Raw genomic sequence first — 20,819 nt, 5'->3', positions numbered from 1 at the left:
GCACTATAATAAAACTAGATTACAACCATGTAGTCAACATACATAAAAGAAACCCTGAAATGTATAATTGTTTTTTTTTACATAAAAAGAAAAGTAATGTAATTTCAGTACATAATTCCGGGAAGAAAGCAGAAATAATTGCATTTTCTTCAATTCAACTCAGAAAAATATGCCTTTCTTAAGCTTTCAAGGTGGGTATAAAATTGAAGTCATCCCAATCCACAATGATATGGAGAAAATCAGTGACATCCTTATAGCAGGAATAATCCCTCCTCAAATACATTGTCTGAATTCACTGCACTAGATTTCAAATGGTGGAAAAAGTATACGGATTACAATTTCTAAGATAATTCTGCAACATTTAATTTTCCTCAAATATGCAGGAAGAACAAATCCCTCTCAAGACAATAGCTCTGCTCTGTTTCTGTAAGTGCTCTTCTGGACTTATCAACCTTATATCATGAAAAGTTACATAAAGAGCTCACTTAATTCCTAAAAGTAGCATTCACCAAATACGGTCTTAACTAATACCTTAAATCACTACACTTTTGTGTAAAAGACAAGCATATACTTGCAACAGGGATAGTCTCCGTGAACACCCCTCTGCAAGTAAGCAGTAATGCATGAAGTTGCATCAGCGTACATCAGGCACAAAAGCATGCTATATTACGACAGTTCGTGCCACCAAAATATTTAAAAGCCTTAGTAGGCTATGAGTATGAGTGTGTTAACTGGCAGTTAAGTTTGATATAAAAAAATATAATCCTTTGCTTTCTCTTGTGGATATTGATTTTAATTATAGCCATCATGTACTGGGGCACAAGGATGAAGTTGAAATAAATTACTCTACAGAGAAGTCACAGACGTCAGCTTCAGCCACGGTATCTTTAGATCTTCTCAAGTCTTTACAAAGCCCCAGGCCCAACTGGAGGGACAGGTCATTTACTTAAAATAAAAATATAACATTCTGTACAACTTAGAAGCAAGGAACCACATTTCACACTTCATCTGTATTATTTATTAGATGTAAAGGATTTGCACATTGTATTTGTAATTTAGTACATAACAATGAAACCTTCTTCTGAAGGTTCTCTGCAGCAAGTGTCCATCAAAAATACATACTATGTACATTCATATACACATACAAATTCCAAATAATAACATGATGTAAGATAGAAAAACAGCCTAAGTCATTCTAGAATAGCAGAACAGATGTTTAGTGATTGATTCAATCTTATGCATTTTTAATGTAAACCCTATCACTTACTGAGCACAACCAAAACTCACCTCACAATAGTATAAATCGTTTACATTCCATAAGCAGTACATGCTTTTCTCTTTAACAAGTCACTACTGATTCTGAGGATGGACCACACTTCAAGGCATCAGGAAGTGAAAGCACCAGAACATTTTGCTGTCTTACCCATGTTCTCCTGCAGCTGCTGCTGCTCAGTTTCTTGTGCTTAAGGGCTACATATGTATTCACAAAGATGCGCAACACTCATGGAACTGAAGAAAGGTACCAGCGACCATAAATTTTTCACTTCTTTGTGTAGCCACATTGCTCAGCTCACAGTGTTCAAACTGAGAATTACCAAGCCAGGCAAGATCAGTCATGTGCACAACTACACAGAAGGCTCCCAGGTGTATCATCTCAAGGTCTTCTGCTAGCACTAGAGGCCTTTAACTCGTGTGCCCCTCCACATAAAATACTAAGAGAAAATAACATTAAAATGTTATAGAGCAATTTCAGGAAGGTTAGACAAGATGACACTTCCAAAGCCAGCTGCTGCAGATGAAAAGGAGATGAGTACTCAGAAAGGCCTAAACCCTTCACACAGTCAAGCTTACATGTTTAAATTACAACAGTGGAGACAGTGGTAGCACCTTGCTTTCAAATCAAAGCACAGATGTCCCTAATTGGCACTGCAGGAAAGCCCAAATAAAGGAGGAGTTTCAATTTAACAAATGCATTTTGTAATTAAGGGCAGATTTTAAAAACACTAACTTGCACCTATTGATAGTAGTGGTACTATATATGTACACCTTTTTATGCCTTTTGTGGTTTTTGTGGCAAACATGTAGGCCTATTCACAATGAAGCTTTGTACAGTTTTCATTGCAATATTCATTTACTTCACATTCAGCTGGGGTTCACAGGCTCCTTCCCATAATAATCACATCTTTTGGGAATCCCTCCATTTTTGCAACTTCAAAGCAGCCCAATTTGCTGTAGAAGTCCAACATTCTTTTATCGTTTTGCCTCACTTCACAAAAGGCACCATGGGACCCTGTGAAGAGAAAAGGCATTTCAGTCAGCACCAAAAAATTATGCTGTTAAAATTTCAGCGCAGATTTCTGAGCCATCATTAACCCTATAATTGCTATGTAATTAATGCAGAATTGACTTTTCAGTTTCAAAAATTTACGTTTTTTCAGTCTCATTTAAACTCCCTGAACTTCATCTGTAATTTTATAATTACAAGACCAAGAAAATAGTTTGCAATATCTGTCTTACTCCAAACCTTGTTTATGTGATAAGTAGGAGTGACTTAGGTGCGACCACCCTGACAGATGAAAGACACTTGATAGACATTCCTAAAATTTCAGCCTACACAAATCAAAGCTTTTAACCAAAGCCAGTACAATATAACATTTTTACTAAAACTGTCACATAGTGTGGAGAAAAAATGTGAAAGTCAAGAGACCCATGCTTTTAGTATGCAGAGAGTTGTTGCATCAGATTGCAAAGGCAAATAAACCGGTCACGATAACCTTGCAGCTAGGCTGGAAAAAATTAGAAGAATCACAGCTCCAGTGATTCACCTACCATTGGCTTTCAGTGACGAAAGCAGGCAGCCCATCATGCTCTTGGCCACACTAGGGTCAGTGACCTTTGTGTGGATGTCCACTTTGATCAGAGAAGGGAAATTGCTGAGGAATGATTCAGGCAGGCCCTCCTGCTCTTCATGGAAACTCAACATCATTTTCTAGAAACCAGGAAATAAAACACAAAACACATAGTAATAACCATATAAGTGACTATGAGGCCATAAAAAATATTTGATAGAATTTGGCAGCAGTGTGGAGTAATGCTTAGGGCTCCAAACTGAAAAGTCTAGGCGCAACACTGATGGCTTCTGTAAAATTACCAGCTCTATATGTTGTTAACTTTCCTGATTGCCATTAAAAAAAATCTAAATTGTATTAACTACTTTTACTTGAAAAGGACAAAAATAGTTTATGTTAATAAATCTAGTTTACTAAAAATAACAATTAACTCTTAATTTTTAATTTTAAGTAATCTTAAGTTTTAATTTTTTTAATTATTACTGATGTAATTATTTTGTGTATCACAAAATATATATATAACACTGATGGTATGATTTGCTCCCTGAGGCCACCCAGATGATACTGACCTCTGCCTCAGAGAGATCTTTCTCAACATCTGGTTTAATGTATTTCTCCTGCATCGTTGGGATCCAGCTCATCTTGCACTTTTTCACAAAGGGTTTGACGTCAACTGTCCCAAGAGCGTAGCCACAGATTCCTTCTTCATCCTCCAGGACAAAGCCATAGTCTGGGCTCAACGTCAAGAAGCCTCCCACTAACCTGAGTGACAACAAATTAACACTGTGAAGCATTCATGTGGTATCAGTTTAAATTTCACATTTAAAGTTAAAAAAAAGTTCTTACAGTTCAATGTCCATGATTCAGACAATGCACATACGTCTGCTTTGCACATAAACCCTTCATTGCCAAGCTAGCACAGTCTCATATGAATTAAATGCATTTCTATTAGGTTACTTCTGGAAAACTAAAAGCCTTTGTATATGAGAAGAAACACTCAGGTTACATTTTCTGTATTGTGGAGAATTTGTTCAAGGAGTGCGGTCTAAAACTACAGTTAAAGTAAATAACTATTAAATATTAGTTAAGCAATGGTGCAAAACCCCTAAAATCTAATTAGTCAGAACTTACCTGTCTCCAATTAAATCTGGCTGCTCAGAGAAAGGAACCCCATCTATTCCTTCGTTAAATATTTCTCTGCATATCTTGTACACAGCAGGCTGGGAAAAAGAAAATCAATCAACAACATTTTAGAAGACTACAAGAAACACAGTGGTTCACACAACTGTTTTCAACACAGGCCCTCCCAGGAGTCCCCCACACAAGACCAGCTTTCACTCTTGCCAACTCTGAAGATGGATTCAAGTAGAGCGACTGCTGACAAGGCACAGTTCACCATAAGCATCTCAGCTGAACCCCAGGGCAGAAACCAGAAAGTAATTGGGGAGAAACAGATTCTAAAGATTGTTTTTATTCTGCTGCTGAAGAAGCCTTTGAAATTGTTCTGTAAAAAAGTTTTTCATTTAATCTTTTGTAAGAAACATACATCATACTTTCTACATTATTAATAACTGTATAATTCCAACTAAAATATTCAAAAACGGTAACATAAAGAGCATTTTACTACTTTATATAAAAGGCTTTTTTTCATGTTCTTGTTTTTGTTCCAATTAAAGAAACTCCTACAAAGCTGCCAAAAACTGATTTAAAAGTGACACTTAAAAGTAGCACAGAAGTAAGCCATCTGCAAAAACAAATCTAACAAAATTCAAAACATACAACTGCGAAATTACCCTCAAAGAGCCCACTTACGCACATCAGTGATTTAATTGATGAAACAGTCTTAGACTATCATCACAAAACCTAATGAAATAACAGTACACATGAATTAGAAAGTTAAATCCCACTAACCTCATCTTTTGCAAAGTATGGCCTTATGGAATAAATTTTAGAGGTTGGCATAGCAGGCGGAGGCTGGTAGAAAAGGTCATTTGCCCCATCAATTGGCAACAATCGCTGTGAAAATTAAATATTATTTAGGAAACTTGGCATATAAATGCAGCACTGCCTTGATCTGCTGCAGTGCTTGTCCTTACAACATTTAGTCTGCTATTGCTGTACAAACCTTATACCAAAAGGGCTAGCTAGTCAATCCCTGGACTGACATCGGTTCTAAGGAGCCCACGTGGATAACACTGAAATGCCAGTTTTTTTTATGGTGTTTCAGTTTGTAACATCAATAGCAAATTTGAACACATTTCTAGAGCTTTTTATCAGAGCAGGTAATGCAAAATGATTTGAAAAAGGAAAACAAAACATCTGAGTGGAGAGGCTTGGTCTGAAAAGGGACTAACTGGCTAAAGGAGATGCTCCTTCCCATTTGCAAGGCATCGCAAATCGCTGCGCCAACATTCCTGTAGAGAGAAGCAATGATGCAGGGGCAGGAGGGTTTGGAAAACTCCATGAACAAACTCCGATAACACAAACAACAGAGCTAATCCAAGTACCATGTCAATGGAAATTGTAACTTTGAAGTTAATTATTTTTAATCTACCCAAAGCATAACAAAATCAGGTGTGAGGAATGCACTATACCGAGAGCTGGGTAGGAACGGTATTTCTGTCCTATTGATCATGGAGCTCTCTCGCAGGAGCGCATGCTTGCGTACTCGCAGGCGCATCAGTGCAAACGCTTGCGCAAGGGGATAATTAGCGCTGTGCTTCCTGCAAAGAAATGAGATGTCATGAAAATAAAACCCTAGCCACGCTGCGCTCTCGCTGGCGCCTGGGAAAAGCAGAATCGCCTTTGGGCAGTCGCTGAAAGAAATCAAACTTGAAATTATTTTAATCAGATTAGGATTATCATCATGCCAAATCTTTATTTTGGGGGAGTTAATCCATTCCCCCTTATTTAAAACCTTTAACAGTGTAATTTTATTTCAATTTTAAATACTCAGCTATGTGAGAATTCTGGGCTTTTATTATTCCCACTCATGTTATGGTTGTTTTACGTGGGAAAGGATTAATAACCATTAGGGCCAAAACAGGAAACAATCAGCACACCTTCAACAGACCAATCCTTCCGTATCAGTGCCATACCATTGCTTTTAAATTGAACAATCAGTTGTGAATTCAATATTGGATACCTGGAACTCTCCTGCTAGACCGCCCCTAAAGGCCCAAGGCTCTTGGTCTCCACTTAAGAACTGTGCTGATGATTGACTACGACACCCTGTTGAGATCAGATCCAAGCGGAGAACGTTACGTGAGGGGGCGCTTTCCGAAAGAATGAGGGAAAGGGGGACTGGGGGAAGAAGTGTCTATTTCCAATAACTTCAAAGAAAATTCAAGTTAGCCTTAAACAGTTCTATTGCTTTTCCCTATACATACTCAACTGAACTACAGAAGTGAACCTTGGGGCTCTAACAACTAAAGCTTACACTTACATCAAAAATAAATCTGAAAAAAAAATCAGATCTAAAATGTGTTTGAAATACTGATCTGTAAGAGACCCTGGCGCAGCACTTTCATTTACAAACATTACAATGCTACTGTTATTCTTCTGTGCATGCATGCACATTTGATACATCTTATATATCACAATCAAATTCTCCAAGGATTTTTTTCAAACTATTTAAATAAAATAATGTATAATACTGGACCAGTTTAAAAGACTGCTACAGAAGAGCCTTGTGAACATTTTGAGTTTATTTAGAAAATCTTCAGTTCTTTTAAAAGAACGCTGTCAGGTATCTATTTTTTTTTTGCATTTCTTAAAAGCTTTCAAAAACAAATTTTCAATATTATCTCATGTGAAGCTTCTTCTTACAATTAATCTGGAGATGAAGATAATGTAAAAGACAATCCTAAGTGTGGTTTATTGAATAAGAGTCAAAATTACAGGGCACATATTTCCTTCCACAGTATTATGTGAAAACCTGTGTTGCAAGTGAGAACCTGTCTTAGATTTGAATAAACAAGGGGAAATCACCAGAAAGGACTGTTATGAAGCTAGTATGCTTGAATCATTAAAGCCCCTGAATTATCACACTTCATCTGAAGTCACATTTTAAAATATCTGTCTTGTCACATGACTACCAAAAATGAAGATCAAACCCATGTTCTGCTAGAAAACAGCATCTTTGTTTCAGATCTTTGGTCAAAATGTTCCAAACCAACACTAAAACTCGGAGACAATTCAATCTGTATACAGGTCAAGGGTCTGCCACTGTTATGGTACAGACATAATCAAATATGAAACTGAAGGCAGGGGAAAAGGTAGCAAAACTGAACCATCCGACAGGTACACCTATTACTTCATTTAAATATGAAAAGGTTCAACTATAGATGTCAACTAGTCTCCTTCTGATTTTTTAAGATGAGTACTACAAAGTTAAGGGGTATCTCCTTTTCAAGTCATGCAACAGGACGTATGCAGCGCAAAGGCAGGATAAACACTCCTGCACCAAATTTGATTCACCAAAACCTAAGCGATGAGCTAGCAAGACACAACCCCTAAAAGCACAATTTAAGAAGAATTCAAACTTTAAAAAGATCCCGAAAAACACTAGTGAGCACAACGCATTGGAAATTCAGTTTCTCAAAAGAATTAGGCCATTTTTCTTAGTTTCAACATGAAAGGAGAGTAGAGGGGAGACTTCTGAGAATCTTAAAAGATCTCTATGAATTCTGCTTAGAAGGCACATTAGAGGCTGTGTCAGAATTAGCTCACTAGGCCTAATAATAGAAAAAAAACATGTTAGGGTAAGCTGTCAGAGGAAAAAAAAAGTTATTTCTTATTTGAAATTTCGCTGCGCAAATGTGACTTCATTTTGAATACATTCTAATCTTACTGAAGGACAATAAGTTCTGTAAAATTCTCATATCACACTTAAATAACTAAAAACCCGTAACAAAAACGCCAGCACTGTGCATACATCGGCCATTGTCCCTCCAATAGCAGTAGAAACTTGTGCAGAGGATTCTTCCATCTGTACACAGTGAAGGAAGAAAACAATAGAAGAGGTTATTAGTAATTGTTCAAAGCACAAAATCAGTGACACTGACAGTCTGCTGTCTGCACTTGTTCAATGGGGGACAAAGCATGGACTACCCCAAAACTTTGATGGACAAATGTGATCTGCTCAAACAAACATAAGATAGGTCACATTTACAGGGAGTAGGTTACTAACGCCTCAGTTCCAGCTTCAAATCTAATCTTCTAATTAAACTTTTTTGTAAACTTGCTAGGTAATAGTTCCCTTTAAATTAAAAACCTGCATTAAGCATCTATTAAAATAATATTGGTCCCAAAGGCTATAATGATGAATGAATTCTCCCTTCTTTAAATGGGAATAATTAAGTGATGGGTTTTCCAAACTGTTGCGAAGTGCTTCATGTTTATACATGAAAGCCACACCATCTCTCAAGCCTATGGCATAAGTGTGAGACATGAGTATCAGGATAGGGGAGATGAATAGTTACATAAACATAAAATGTTTACATACATAAACATAAAATGGCTGTTGTGTCTATGACCTACTAGTATTTTTTAAAAAGGTCCTGTTGTATCCATCACCCTTAAATGATGTTCTTTACTTTGACCTGAATATAATTACCACATGTCCATCTCCTAATCCACCCCACTGCATTACTCAATATTGTTGTACCAAACTCTGTTTCTGCAGTGGTCCAACCAGCTTCTATTGCTGCCTGCTGTGTAAATAATTGCAAGTCCTCAGCTTTCCTTAGAGCTGGCTAGAAACCTGTGAATGAAATGAGGTTACTACTGTAACCCAGGCCATGCTGGTGCTTTAAAGAATCTAAGCTGCTTCCAACAGTGATACCTCATTTTAAATCCAATTGATTCTAACTGTAGCAGTGCCCAGTACTTTTAGATTCAATTTCCACTGGTCAATCATCTTATGTGCTTAATTGACAGCTGTTATAGACAAACAGCTCAGAAATCACCAAGAACAAAACATTAAGTTTAGTAACCATTGCTTTGTGTAGAAGAACACTGTGATTAAAAGTGAATACAAATAAGCCCTGGGTACACTTCTACAGTTAGGAAATCAAAAGCATAGAGGATCTCTGTGGTGAGCTTGCAATTGCCTGTATCTTTAAAAATACACTTCTTCTCACCAGATACAATCTGGAAAGAAGATGTGGAGAACATATTCAAAGACTGATGGTCAATCCACCAGACCAGAGGCTGAATTACATTTATTTATCTTTAATTTCCCCCCTTAACCTTTTAGACTTTTGCACCAGAATAGCCTTACAGAGCCTTCAATTTGAAGCTCGCATGCGCGCTAGGGCGGAAGGGATCGACTTTCCTTCCTGACCAGGCCCTTAATCAAGAGAGAGAGATGACAGCAGGTGTTACTGTATATACACAGCAATGTTACCGGACACAGCAAGCAGCAGGGTCTACTGGCATGATGACCACCGTTCAGTTTCCAATGTTTTTCCATTGATTAAAGCTTCCTGAAATTGCTGTGTAACAGCAGGATTGAGCTGGGCATTGGCAATGAAAGGAGCAGGCCTACAGTGCAGTCAGCATTCAGTCAGGCAGAAGAAGGTTTGTACACAAAATAAAAATATATACAATGCAGCCTGTAACCCAAACTAGTGAATATATTAGCCCAAGAAATGTTAAAAGGTTTGTCAAGTGAAGGTGTGCTAGAAGTGTGCATGTACATGTGAGACTTTACAATTGGCACCTTTAAAAAAATCTCATCTGTTGATTTAAAAATAACACGTCTTTCTGTTAAAATGTAAAAAGGCTTTGCAATGTTCAAAAGACATTATTTTGAAATGAGTAATGTAACACAAGAACCAGTTTTTAAATGACAGTTGTCATTCCAGAATTTCTCAACAGAAATGAATTAACTCTGAGACAGAGCCAAATGTTTTCCAGTAATGTGTAATAAGAGATTATCTTTCAATCTTAAAGAATGTATCTGTTCTAAAAAACTACAGGCTTTTCAATGGCTTGTTTTATTTCATGGGCTAATGAAAAATGTAAAGCCCTGCTATTGTCACAAGCATGGTATCTAGATCTATACCTACCTAACCACTGAACAAATGATTTCACCATTGAGATGATACTCTTTATATCCCAGATGTAGGGATATAGATCGTAGAGTATTGTCCTGTTGGCAGAGTTTGAGAGTCGGGTGAACATTTGGATGACTGAACAACACATTTCCTCAAATGTCTCCGCACGTGACTGCCATTCTGCAACCTGCAAAAACCCACAGAAGCAGACTTTAAAACTTCTAGAAACATGGCACTTGTAGTGTTTTGTAGCATTTACGATTATTGCTGAAACCTGCGCTACAACAGCATACACCATTTTATATAGTTAACTCATTTCAGATTGTGTTAATCAGAATAATTTCTTTCATTCATGTGTTAATTCAGAATCATTCATTTCTTGATGGACAATTTCTAAAACTCATCTGGCACAGTGTACTCCATTCGGTTTCAGGCACCAATACCATCTTTGACTAGAACCAATATGAAACAAGATTCATACATATTAATTTTCATTTTGAAAACTTTTTTCCAAGGTAATAATAGCTTCGAACTTACTTTACACTTAACCTCGAGTATGCATTAAGTTAGGTATCCCATTACAGCCCAATCACTTCATTTAGGAAATGATGTTAATAGAAAACTAAACACTAAAGTGTCAAAACGGCGTCCATGCTCACCTTTTCAGGTTCCTTCCTTTTGGAGTTGACACTGACGACACTGCTGTTGGCCCTGAGCCAGTTGAACTCCTTCAGCATCTGCACAGCCTTGGGACCATGCTCATAGGGTAGGTAGAAGAGCTCTGCCAGAAGAGTGAGGTCCTCCAGTGTCAGCGCCTCTGCTGTGTACAGGGGCTTCTCATTGGGGCCTGGCACAAAGGTCTCTTTGTTTAACTGATCGTCAGTCTGCATGGGGGCAATGTCACTTCCCGAGTCCTCCTGAATGGACATTTCTGGGGACTTGGACTCCGCAATGCTCTCTTTGTCAGTGTCCATGGGCTTCAGTTCCTCCGTCATCTTTGCCTTCACGATTTCTGTCAGGATCTGGTTGACATTCTTGGTGTCTGGTTCATCCTGCTTCTCCACCACCATCTCCATGGGTTCTTCGTCTGACTGCAGCAACAACTGCTCCTTCTTCTCCACCTCGACCTCTTCCTCCTCTTCCTCCTTGCCCAGTGGCTGGGGCTCCTCACTAAGTGCCGCCCCCTGACTCATGATTGGCTGCTGGTAGACAGTGGTCACGGTTGTGGAGGATCCAAGATTTGGTGCCCCTAGGGAGGCCACATCTAGAGCTGAACTCTTTGCTCCACTGTGAGGTACCTGCCGACCTATCAAATAGAAAGCCAATCATGTTCATAACTGAGCTTCTTAAGTCAGTTAATAAAGAATCATGCTCCATCATTTTTCTTATCTATATTTAAATCCCCACCTCCCTGCCTATCTTTTAACTCAGAAACGTAATAAAAAAACAAGATGCTACATACTGTTATACTGATGAGGCACTCCAAATTCCCCCAGCCACTCTGTTAGGGCAAGTTTGAGGGCCAGCTGTGGACTGTAGAGCATATCTGTCTCTAGTTCTTCATCACTCCCTTCATTCTCCAGCTTGATCTGAATAGACACTGTGCTGTCCTCAGTGTCTGCTGTGAGAAAAACACACAACAGAACAGCGTGATAAGGGGCAGCTCATACCGGTGGCTAATGAAGCCATGCAACTCTGGCAGGGCCTAGACCAGGGGTGGGGAACGTCCGACCCGAAATCATTTGGTCTGGCCCTGCTAAGGCAACCGCAGGCATAGAGCCTGGCGATAATTCGATAACGATAATTATCGCGATATAATTTTCCTCGATATAATTTTAACAAAAGTTCGATAAATGTTCATGCTTTGCGCATGATACGTGCATGCGCGCTAAATACTGCGTGAGTGTGCGTGCTTATTGCAGACCGGGCAGCTAATAGATTTGTTTAATGTTTCTGCTGTTTGGCAATTGATGTGTTCTTAAAATAAAGAGATGTTTAATTCACCAATTAACTGTCTGGTTTCTTCAACTTTCACTCAGGAGAAAAACATCTGCCTTTAAACTTGAAAGAAATAATGATTTGACATTTATCCTGATAATTATCGATATCGACTGATACAAAAATTTTTATCATGATACTGTTTTTGGCCATATCGCGCAGCCCTACGCAGGCGGGACTTGAAATTCAATAAACCAAGGAGCTTTTTTCATAGCAACATAAATTAATATTAAGTGAATCATAATAATAATGTAAATTTTGAGGGACAAGCAAGGACCGTCCATTACAGGATAGACAGGACACATACGAGTACATGACGGGACAGACACGCATGTTTCTCGCCGTCTGCCCGCGGCACGTCTGCCTGTATTGCGGTGACTCGGAGGACAGTCAGTGGCAGGCAGGCTGGGAGTGCACGCGTTGCGAAAGTGTTAACACACTGTGTTTTACGAACTGTGGGATGAAGTCAATTAGTTCATGGAAGTGAAGGGAAAACCTGTCAGGGAACTCAATGATAGCAAGTGGCTGTTTGATCGACTGCGCTCCAGACTGACCGACGCAAACCTGGAAAAGCAGTTGCAAGTAGCAACATCATCAATACCAGCTAACATCACATGCCTCACCAAAGAGAGGCAGTTCCAGCCATCACATTAGGGGTGAGTTAATTAAATGTTTGACCAAATATAGCAGGCTAATTTTTAAATTGATCATTTTGTATGGCCCGCGAATTATGTTATAAATATCCAAATGGCCCTTGGCAGAAAAAAGGTTCCCCACCCCTGGTCTAGACTATTAAGCCAGTGCATGATTAGTAGAGGATATTTGTCACATGCTAAATGTTCAGTTATATTTCAATGCTGTCATCTTCAACGATGGCCTTGTATACAACAAATGAGTCACCACGTGAATGTACTTTAAAGCCACATATATTTTTTAAAATGGGCTACAAAGTGTTACAGAGAGCAAACAAAAAATAAGCTAAACTACTAACGAACTTCCTATCAACTCAATACACAGCAGTACTTACTCATAACAACATCTTTTCGTACTCCATTCATGTTGGATTTGTACCAGGTGGCCAGGGTATGGATGGCCACAAAGTTGGATTCAAATTCACAGTTGGGGTTGGTAAGGACCCCCTTAAGTCTGGGAATGAGTTCTGTGGACCTCCCCTTATATGGACCCAGGAAGAGTCTCTTTTGGTCATAGTCATTGGCATGAATGTTGTCCCAGATAACTGGAGCCCTCTTCAAAATTTTGGATACCTCTTCAATGGACTCCACTGTAATGTCTTTTGACACTACTTTAGGACCTGTCAAAACCATTCAGAATTTATATATGATTAAAACCCACACATAGATCACACACATTCCAAAACAATGTCCCGAGTTCTATACTACAACAGAAGTAAAGCCACGCAAAACTCTACCTTTTGTTTACCAGCTAAAATAGCACATAAAATACTAAGAGTGTTTTCCTTAATATTAACAACACAGCAATGACGAGAACATTTTCTGATCCGTAGAACAATGCATTATGAATCACAACAAATAAAACAGTGGAAAAATTGCATTTCTAATGTATCCTCACCTGTCCACAGCACCTGAATACCTGGAAGAAGCTTTTCACCAACAGTCCGCAGATAAGGGGATTGAGATACATTTGGATAACAGAAGGTTCCACAGTATTCTGTTATAGACACACAAAATAAATTAAATATAGTAAAACAGTTAAGCTGTTCAGTGTATATGCTTTTCATACCAATATCTTGAGAGAATTACTAGGATTTTTTTGCTAACATATATGTTAGTGATACATGATACATGTAAAAGTTTAGTTTATTCCTTTTTTAATTGCCACCAGCAAAAAAAAAAATCAGACATTAATGTTGTAATTTTTGATAAGGTCATCAGATTATAGAAAATATGTGACAAGGCCTCCACATTAGCTTCATGCTGTTGAAGCAGCACTGTCCATGAGAATACTTGGTTATAGCTAATTTCACTTTCTAAAATGGGGTGGAAACCCCAGTCATGAGAGCAATGAGAGATCACATCTCAACATGCTTATATTCTCACCTGTAGGGCAGAACAAAAAAGACTCAGGTTCTCCCAAATACTGAAAGATCTCATTTGTGATGGAGACCTGGGCATGTGCAAATGAACTGAAAACCTCTTTGTCTGCTGGGCACATGTTGTGATCAATGTCATCAAACAACAAAGCAAAGGACTTGCATCCAAACTGAGAGACCTAGCAAAAGAAAGATAAGCTTGGAATCAAAAACACTTCAGTCTCCAAAAACACTTACACTGGGCACATGTTGAGCACTCAACATTGGTGACACAGATGCCATGAGTTCAAGTGTGGGTCATATTGTGCAGATTTGGCCCAGTGCCAACAGGGATATAGTGGAGATTAGTCACAGTTCGCTAGGCTCCCTGTGAAACAGCAGCTGCCGTGACTTCTTAGCTGCCTAAAGACTTGTGGTGATGTCACAGAGGGAAACACCACCTCTCCACTTGGCCAAGGGTGCCTGCCAGCTGCTGGAGGCAGCAACCAACCTCAGAGGTGCACTGCCAACATGATCAGCAGTGCCAAGGTACGCTGAGCACAGGGAGCAGTTGAGAAATGGTACCCCCCCCCATAGGGAGGACTCTGGACATTTCCCCATAGAAATTGTTTCCCTTTTTTATACATACCCCTCCTAAAGCATTACGAGATTATTTTTTACACACAATGCTTTCCCCATTTAAGAGTGCATTTGAAAATTACTCAATTCAAGCAAAACAAACTAGTCTCTTGAAAACATTTGTCAAAGCAAATGCCTTCTAGGGCTCTTAAAACTTTTTTCAGTGATTCAGATCGTATATCTACAGTACAAGAACTACTCTGCACTGAAGCTCTGCAATTCAATGCCGGTTCTAATTCTGATTATTTTGATTTTAAAGTCTTTCAAATTCATTTATCTGTACTCTGAATGTCTAAGATGTTTTGAATATAACTATTTTCTTTTATAGTTCTAGTTTACAGCATGGGGGTTAGGAGTTTAATTTCTTCTTTGTATGCAATCAACAAGAGAACTCTGCTACATCAAAAGTTTGAATATACACATATTGTTTTGTGTTCTAATCAATTATACACTCATTTATACAAATGACAGTCTGTAAATTGTACAATCTGAAACAAACAACAACCACAAGTGTGAATGATCTTGTTTTAGTTGACTTCCTTGCTAATTATCCCAGAACACTATCACTGGATTATATTCAGGATCCGATATCCATTCTTGATCCATCATCAAACAGTCACTAATTCCTAGTGTGGCTCACAGGCACCTGGATCCAACCCTGGAAGCACAGGGAGCATGGTAGGACCACACCCTGGACAGGATGCCAGTCCATTGTAGGACACAGACTTATGGACAATTTACAGACTGTTTGTTTTTTGTACTTTTTCTGAAACCTTCCAATTACTTATTTAGTAAGACTTTGTGAGGTGAAATTATTTCGTTGTTTTAAGATTGTTTAAAATAAACTGAATTCAAACAATTGTGTAAAAAAACAAATGAACAGCTTGTAACTTTGTTTCAGGATTAACAAGCACACACTAGGTACAGAATACCAAAGTTTTAATAATGTGAAAAAACACTCTTCCATTTTTTAAATAAAATGTGTAGTTTTATCGTAAAAAGTTAAGTTTGACTGAAATATTTTTTTTTGGTCAAAGAACACCCATGCAATTGGTGTAGATGCAGAACATGCCTGTGCTCCTATAAATGTAGAGCTTGCAAACTGTTAAATAATAAAAGACTCTAAGGAGCCCAAGCGCCCTCTTTCACACACAGTTGTAAATTGGGGGCCCACATATAGTTCCTACCTCTGATTTCATGTTGCATGGAAACCTGAAAGCTATAAAATGGCATAAAATTCTAATAACCCAAATTAATCAGACTTTTAAATTGAAAAGAAGCTTAAAATCCATTATTTTAAAGCTATCCATTGTTAAATTAGAACATATTAAAACACAGGAATATCACCCTACAACATCTTAACACCCACTGCCACACTGGATCAATTTCAGTAGTTTTACATGTTGCTCCTTGTACATTTCTGCTATATATCCAATTTTAGGTAGAGTGGGAGTTAAGTCTCTAAAGAGCTTATCTAAAACACCAAGACGTACACAAACTCACCTGATCTAACTTCCGCTTTAATGTTGAAACTTCTTTCTGGTTGGAAAATGTTATATCGAGACCAGGGGAGATAGCGTAGATAAATTCAATTCCGTGCTCCTTTGCAGCAGCAATAAGGGTCATAAGTTGCTCTTAAAAGGGGATAAAATAAAATGTTTAGATGTTATCTTATTAACATTCATACGATAACAGACTCGGCAGATTATGAACTGTGCCACATACTATGACATGAAAAATACTAACATACACATAGGTATTTCCTAATCCTAGGATCTCAATGTGTCTTATACAATCTAAGATCTGATTTAGTTCTTACCTGCTTCTTCCACTGAATACATCTCCCTCCAAAACATCCTGTGCTTATAGTCATCTTTTGGTGCATAAAGGTATGTATTCAGTCCCCATTTCTGTAGTCTGAATAAAGAAAAGAAATGCTGCCTTTACACAATTTCATCAATAAAACAGGCAGTGGAAATGACTGCTCCACTTTCCATTAATAGGACAGATCTCAACTTGACACTTTTTTTTATCATTTACATGATAAATGTAAACTAACATAGGGTTATGGATACATTTTGAAAATGTCTTTGCAGGACACAATCACAAAACAGAAAGCTATTTGGTGATTTCTGTGATGGGCAATGATGGGCCTCAAAGGCCGGAGGGGATCGTAGTTTTCTTTCCACATGAGCTGTCAATTACTTGACGGACGTGAACAAAATACTTCTGCTTCACAGCTCCACTGTGCTGCATTGCATCCCAACTGGGGAAGAGTTTTTATGACCCCCCTCCCAGCATCTGAATGACGCTTTCATTGGGTGCTCCGATTCCTTCCCGCCTCCCAAAGTCATGCGCAGACTACTCTAAGTTAGTTCAAGGGAACTGCATACTTGCAGGATCATGTTTCAAGTACAATCAGTATTGTCTACATGTCAATCGACCTAGTAAATGTGCAAAACCAGGATCAAGGCTACCCAACATCACATGACAAAACACTAACCACATCATATAAATGGTTCTAAATGCCCAGGTATATCCAAATCAAATAATACATGCTAAAGTCGCCACTGGAAGGTGTGTTACACGAAATGTTCACTATCTGGAAATGGAGACATACAGAAGTTCACACGCAGCCGTTTTACAATCCAGAGTTTCAATGCACATGCTGAGAACAGTGTCTAAATTTGCATTTATCATTTATTCATCGGTTTTCTAACTGTCTTCCAATTCAGAGTCTAAAGGGAGCCGAACCGGTTCCCACAAGTACACCATGGATGGGACAACAGTCTATTGCAGGAGAGACACGCTCACTCACTATTATGGCTTTCCCAGAAGGCAACTAAACATTCATAAACTACCAGTATGTTTTTTTGGATTGTGGGAGGAAATGGGAGCCCCCAGAGGAAACCTGTGTGAACACAAGTGTAACACAGAAACTCTGCACAGACAGTACCCCAGGTCCAGAACTGAACCTGGGGCCCAGTGCTGTGAGGCAGCTAACCACCACACCACTTCCATTTATCATTTAGTTTTATTAAATATATTACTTTAATAGTCATGCCTTTCTGTACGTATTTTCTAATTTTCACGATAGATTATATACAGTCTTCAGCATTTCCAAAGATAGAATTAACTACTCTGTATTGCCATTTGTAAGTAGAATACAAAAACTGTTTGTACAAAAGTTTTGGATGTGTGATTTTCCCAAAAAACAAATTATATGAAATCAGAAGATGGATTTTATCAGAATGTTAAAATCTGACTTTGAAAAACTGGTAAATGCCCATTACTAACAGTTTGAAATCTACTGCTTGTGCTACAGTAAGCATATCAGGAAGACAATGCCTATTATGCTACTTGTAGAAAGTACGGTCATTCAGATTAGGATAATTTATAGCTCTTCATCACTGGATCATGCATCATAAATCTTTAGACCTTAAAAAATACAAATACCAACAGGTTACCTCCTGAAAAGCTCTTTCCTTTGTTCCATAGTCCATGGGCGCCCATAGAAACCTGTGCAAAACAGAAGAGCACCAGTGTTTTTTTCTTACTGCCATGGCAAAACAACATTCTTATCACAGCAAGCAGCTGACAAGCACCCCTCAAAACCACTGCCAGCACACCTAGCATACATCAATATGGCTGCTTTTCGCAAAGGCAGTTTTTCAATTTGTAAAATGGCAGTTTTTAGTTTGATATAGGATTGCAGCATGCCAATATACTGTAAGGCATGGAAGTGGAAACTTTTAGTGGTAATAGAATTTTTAGCTTACTGGCACATGAGGAAAAAGCAGAGGTTCATTCACTGTTAGGTGGAAATACAATTAATGGAGAGCATAAACTAAAAATGCATTGACATCGGAGAGGCTTGGAAACTGGAAATACTGAGAAAAATAACAGATTGCAGCACCAATACCTGACCCGATTTCCGTAATCACACACAAACCCAAAGGAGCATAGAATGTTGTAAAGCCTTTATTTCGTCTGGATACAACGATTTAAAACCCAAATATGATATTCAGTGGGAGTTTATATAGACCATAGTTTGTACTAATGTAAAATGCCATAAAATAAATATCACAGAGCACATTATATTAGCATATTGTACTCTCAATCTGAGCTTCTCTAGCAGAAAAGCAAAGGCACAAAGAAATGCTCTTTTGAAGAACTCGATAACGCTGCACGCCACCTGTACAAGAAAGAAAACTCTTAATTCCACAGGTTATATAAGCTTCTCATAAATTTCATCCGTGAACAGGAGAGCCCTATCTCAAGATACACGGGAAAATACTTCTGCATGCAATTCCTTCTTGTTCTTAGCTTCAATAAGAAGTAAAAACGTCGGGGACTAGTCACACGTAGTCGCAACAAATTATTTGAACACGGAACACAAAGCAACATCGCACCCCAATAGCAGAGGAGCAACACTAACTAAATCCTAACGAAAGCTAACAAAACGGGACGTTTTTTTAACCCGATATGCTACGATACCCACTTTAGATTAGCTACCATTTTGCGTATTCAACAAAATAAAAACGTTTAAACGATTCGATAGTAAAAACACAATTAAGAGGTGTATTTAGTGGTAATACATGTCTCATTCAGCCATGACACAGGCTCCAGATTCCTGAATCCCTTTGTGTAAATAAGTATCCCCTTGCCGCAGTTCTAAGTGACTATCCCCCCCTCCAGAAAATAACAAGCAACATTAACCTTTATCAAGAGAACAAAGGTCAGTCTAATATTCGTGGATAGCTTGATAGGCCTACTGGATTCTTAAAAGGCAAAAAACATACGAATACATCCGGATACGCGTATAGACCAGCGATTTATCGTACACTGTGTATGAAAAATAAGACCCTACGCTTCCGGATGTCACAAAAATGATAACGATCACTATCTCGGCGTTCTTTTAGTATGGCAATGATCGAGCGCAGAAGTGACCGATGTGCTCCTCACCCTCCACCACGCCGCTGATGAATGTCCTGCGACCAGTGGTCTCGGTGCCGAGGCTGGGCTCCTCTATTTGAGTCGGGGCGTCCACCGCCGCCTCGGCTGCCAGGGGGCTGGGGGTCTGATCGCCATCGGCCGCCTGGGGCTCCGCCGCCTTCTCCTCCTGGACCATGGTCCGGGGCTGCGCGGGGCTGAACGTCAACGAAGTATGCGGGACTCTCGGCTGGAGAAGCGGTTAGCAGGCCATGTAGCGAAACGGTATGAAGGCAGGTGTCTGAGTCTCGGCTGGAAGACGTAACGGGAAGCTGTATTCGTCACACCACCTGGGAGTAGCAGTATCCGCACAGGCCACCCCTGGCAACGGGGAGACGTTTTAGTTCTTTCTTCAGAATTGCGTTGAGTGCACTGAGTTCTCGGCTAAAACGACAGTTATTAACGCCTTCTCGGAATTTTCCTCGTTTTCTTAGCTGCAGCAGAAGTATGGCTAAATTATTTAAGTCTAGAACATCAATCCTCCTTTTAAAATCTGTACATTGCGATCCGTCACCGGTGCTGTACGTATATCATCAGGCGAAACGTTACTTTTTTTCAATTATTTTCCGATTTTTATCGAATTGTTTTCAAGCTGCTCGTCTCCTCCGCTGTGCTCCCACCACTGCTTCCTGTTTACACCAACTGCGCAGCCGCAGAAAACCGGTTCAGACCAGTCCTAACCGGACAGTCCCAGGGAACCCACCAGGCATACGGATTTCAAAATGTTCAGTAAGGCTGGTTTTAAAATATCAGTGTCGAAATGTGTTTCCAAATATTTTTTGGAAAATATAAAACACGAATAAATTATTTTAACATGCTGCTTAAAAAATCAACTCGTTGGTTCTTTGTTGTAGTCGAATTTGTACACATGCGCAGTATGGGTCGGGGAGGAGACGGGCATTTCTTAAAGGGACCGCGTCTTAATTAAACACAAGACAAAGCTGGGTGTGGGATTCTGAGACGCTCAGATTCATTTGCAATATCTGAAAGGTTAGAAAATGAGATGAGGCTATTTATCAACTGCTCATATGGTAAAATCCCATCAGGTTTTTTCTTGAAGGATTTAATAAATTCAGAGTGATTATTTGAGTACGTTGCAGTATCCCTAGCTGTTATGTTCTGCTCTGAGAAAATTGGACAGAACCATAATTTTGAATTTTAATACCTGTCATCAGATGTTGGTGTTGAGACAGGATTTGTTGTTGTGCTGTAGGCTGTCAGAGGCGTAGA

The 20,819-nt window shown here is 39.0% G+C and overlaps 1 protein-coding gene across 2 annotated transcripts; it reads right to left on the bottom strand.

Annotated features, from left to right (window-relative positions):
- Nucleotides 1-995: 995 nt before the first annotated feature.
- oga (O-GlcNAcase) lies at nucleotides 996-20,258 on the bottom strand. Of its 2 annotated transcripts, XM_015347833.2 has the most exons (17): nucleotides 19,563-20,258; nucleotides 18,065-18,116; nucleotides 16,417-16,514; nucleotides 16,101-16,231; nucleotides 13,987-14,158; nucleotides 13,499-13,597; nucleotides 12,936-13,220; nucleotides 11,373-11,531; nucleotides 10,570-11,216; nucleotides 9,923-10,097; nucleotides 7,786-7,839; nucleotides 5,995-6,080; nucleotides 4,761-4,865; nucleotides 3,981-4,069; nucleotides 3,419-3,611; nucleotides 2,830-2,989; nucleotides 996-2,290 (listed from the first exon to the last, which is right to left on the bottom strand). In XM_015347833.2, the coding sequence occupies exons 1-17, from the start codon at nucleotides 19,726-19,728 to the stop codon at nucleotides 2,154-2,156; spliced, it is 2,808 nt and encodes a 935-aa protein (XP_015203319.1). In that variant the 5' UTR covers nucleotides 19,729-20,258; the 3' UTR covers nucleotides 996-2,153. The 2 variants fall into 2 exon arrangements, with proteins under 2 accessions (XP_015203319.1, XP_006630934.1); XM_006630871.3 differs by lacking the exon at nucleotides 7,786-7,839 and having other exon boundaries at nucleotides 19,563-20,257.
- Nucleotides 20,259-20,819: the final 561 nt, after the last annotated feature.

Source organism: Lepisosteus oculatus, chromosome 4 (genome assembly GCF_040954835.1).
Source record: "Lepisosteus oculatus isolate fLepOcu1 chromosome 4, fLepOcu1.hap2, whole genome shotgun sequence".
Classification (NCBI taxonomy): domain Eukaryota; kingdom Metazoa; phylum Chordata; class Actinopteri; order Semionotiformes; family Lepisosteidae; genus Lepisosteus; species Lepisosteus oculatus.
This window is presented reverse-complemented; position numbering and strand designations above follow the sequence as displayed.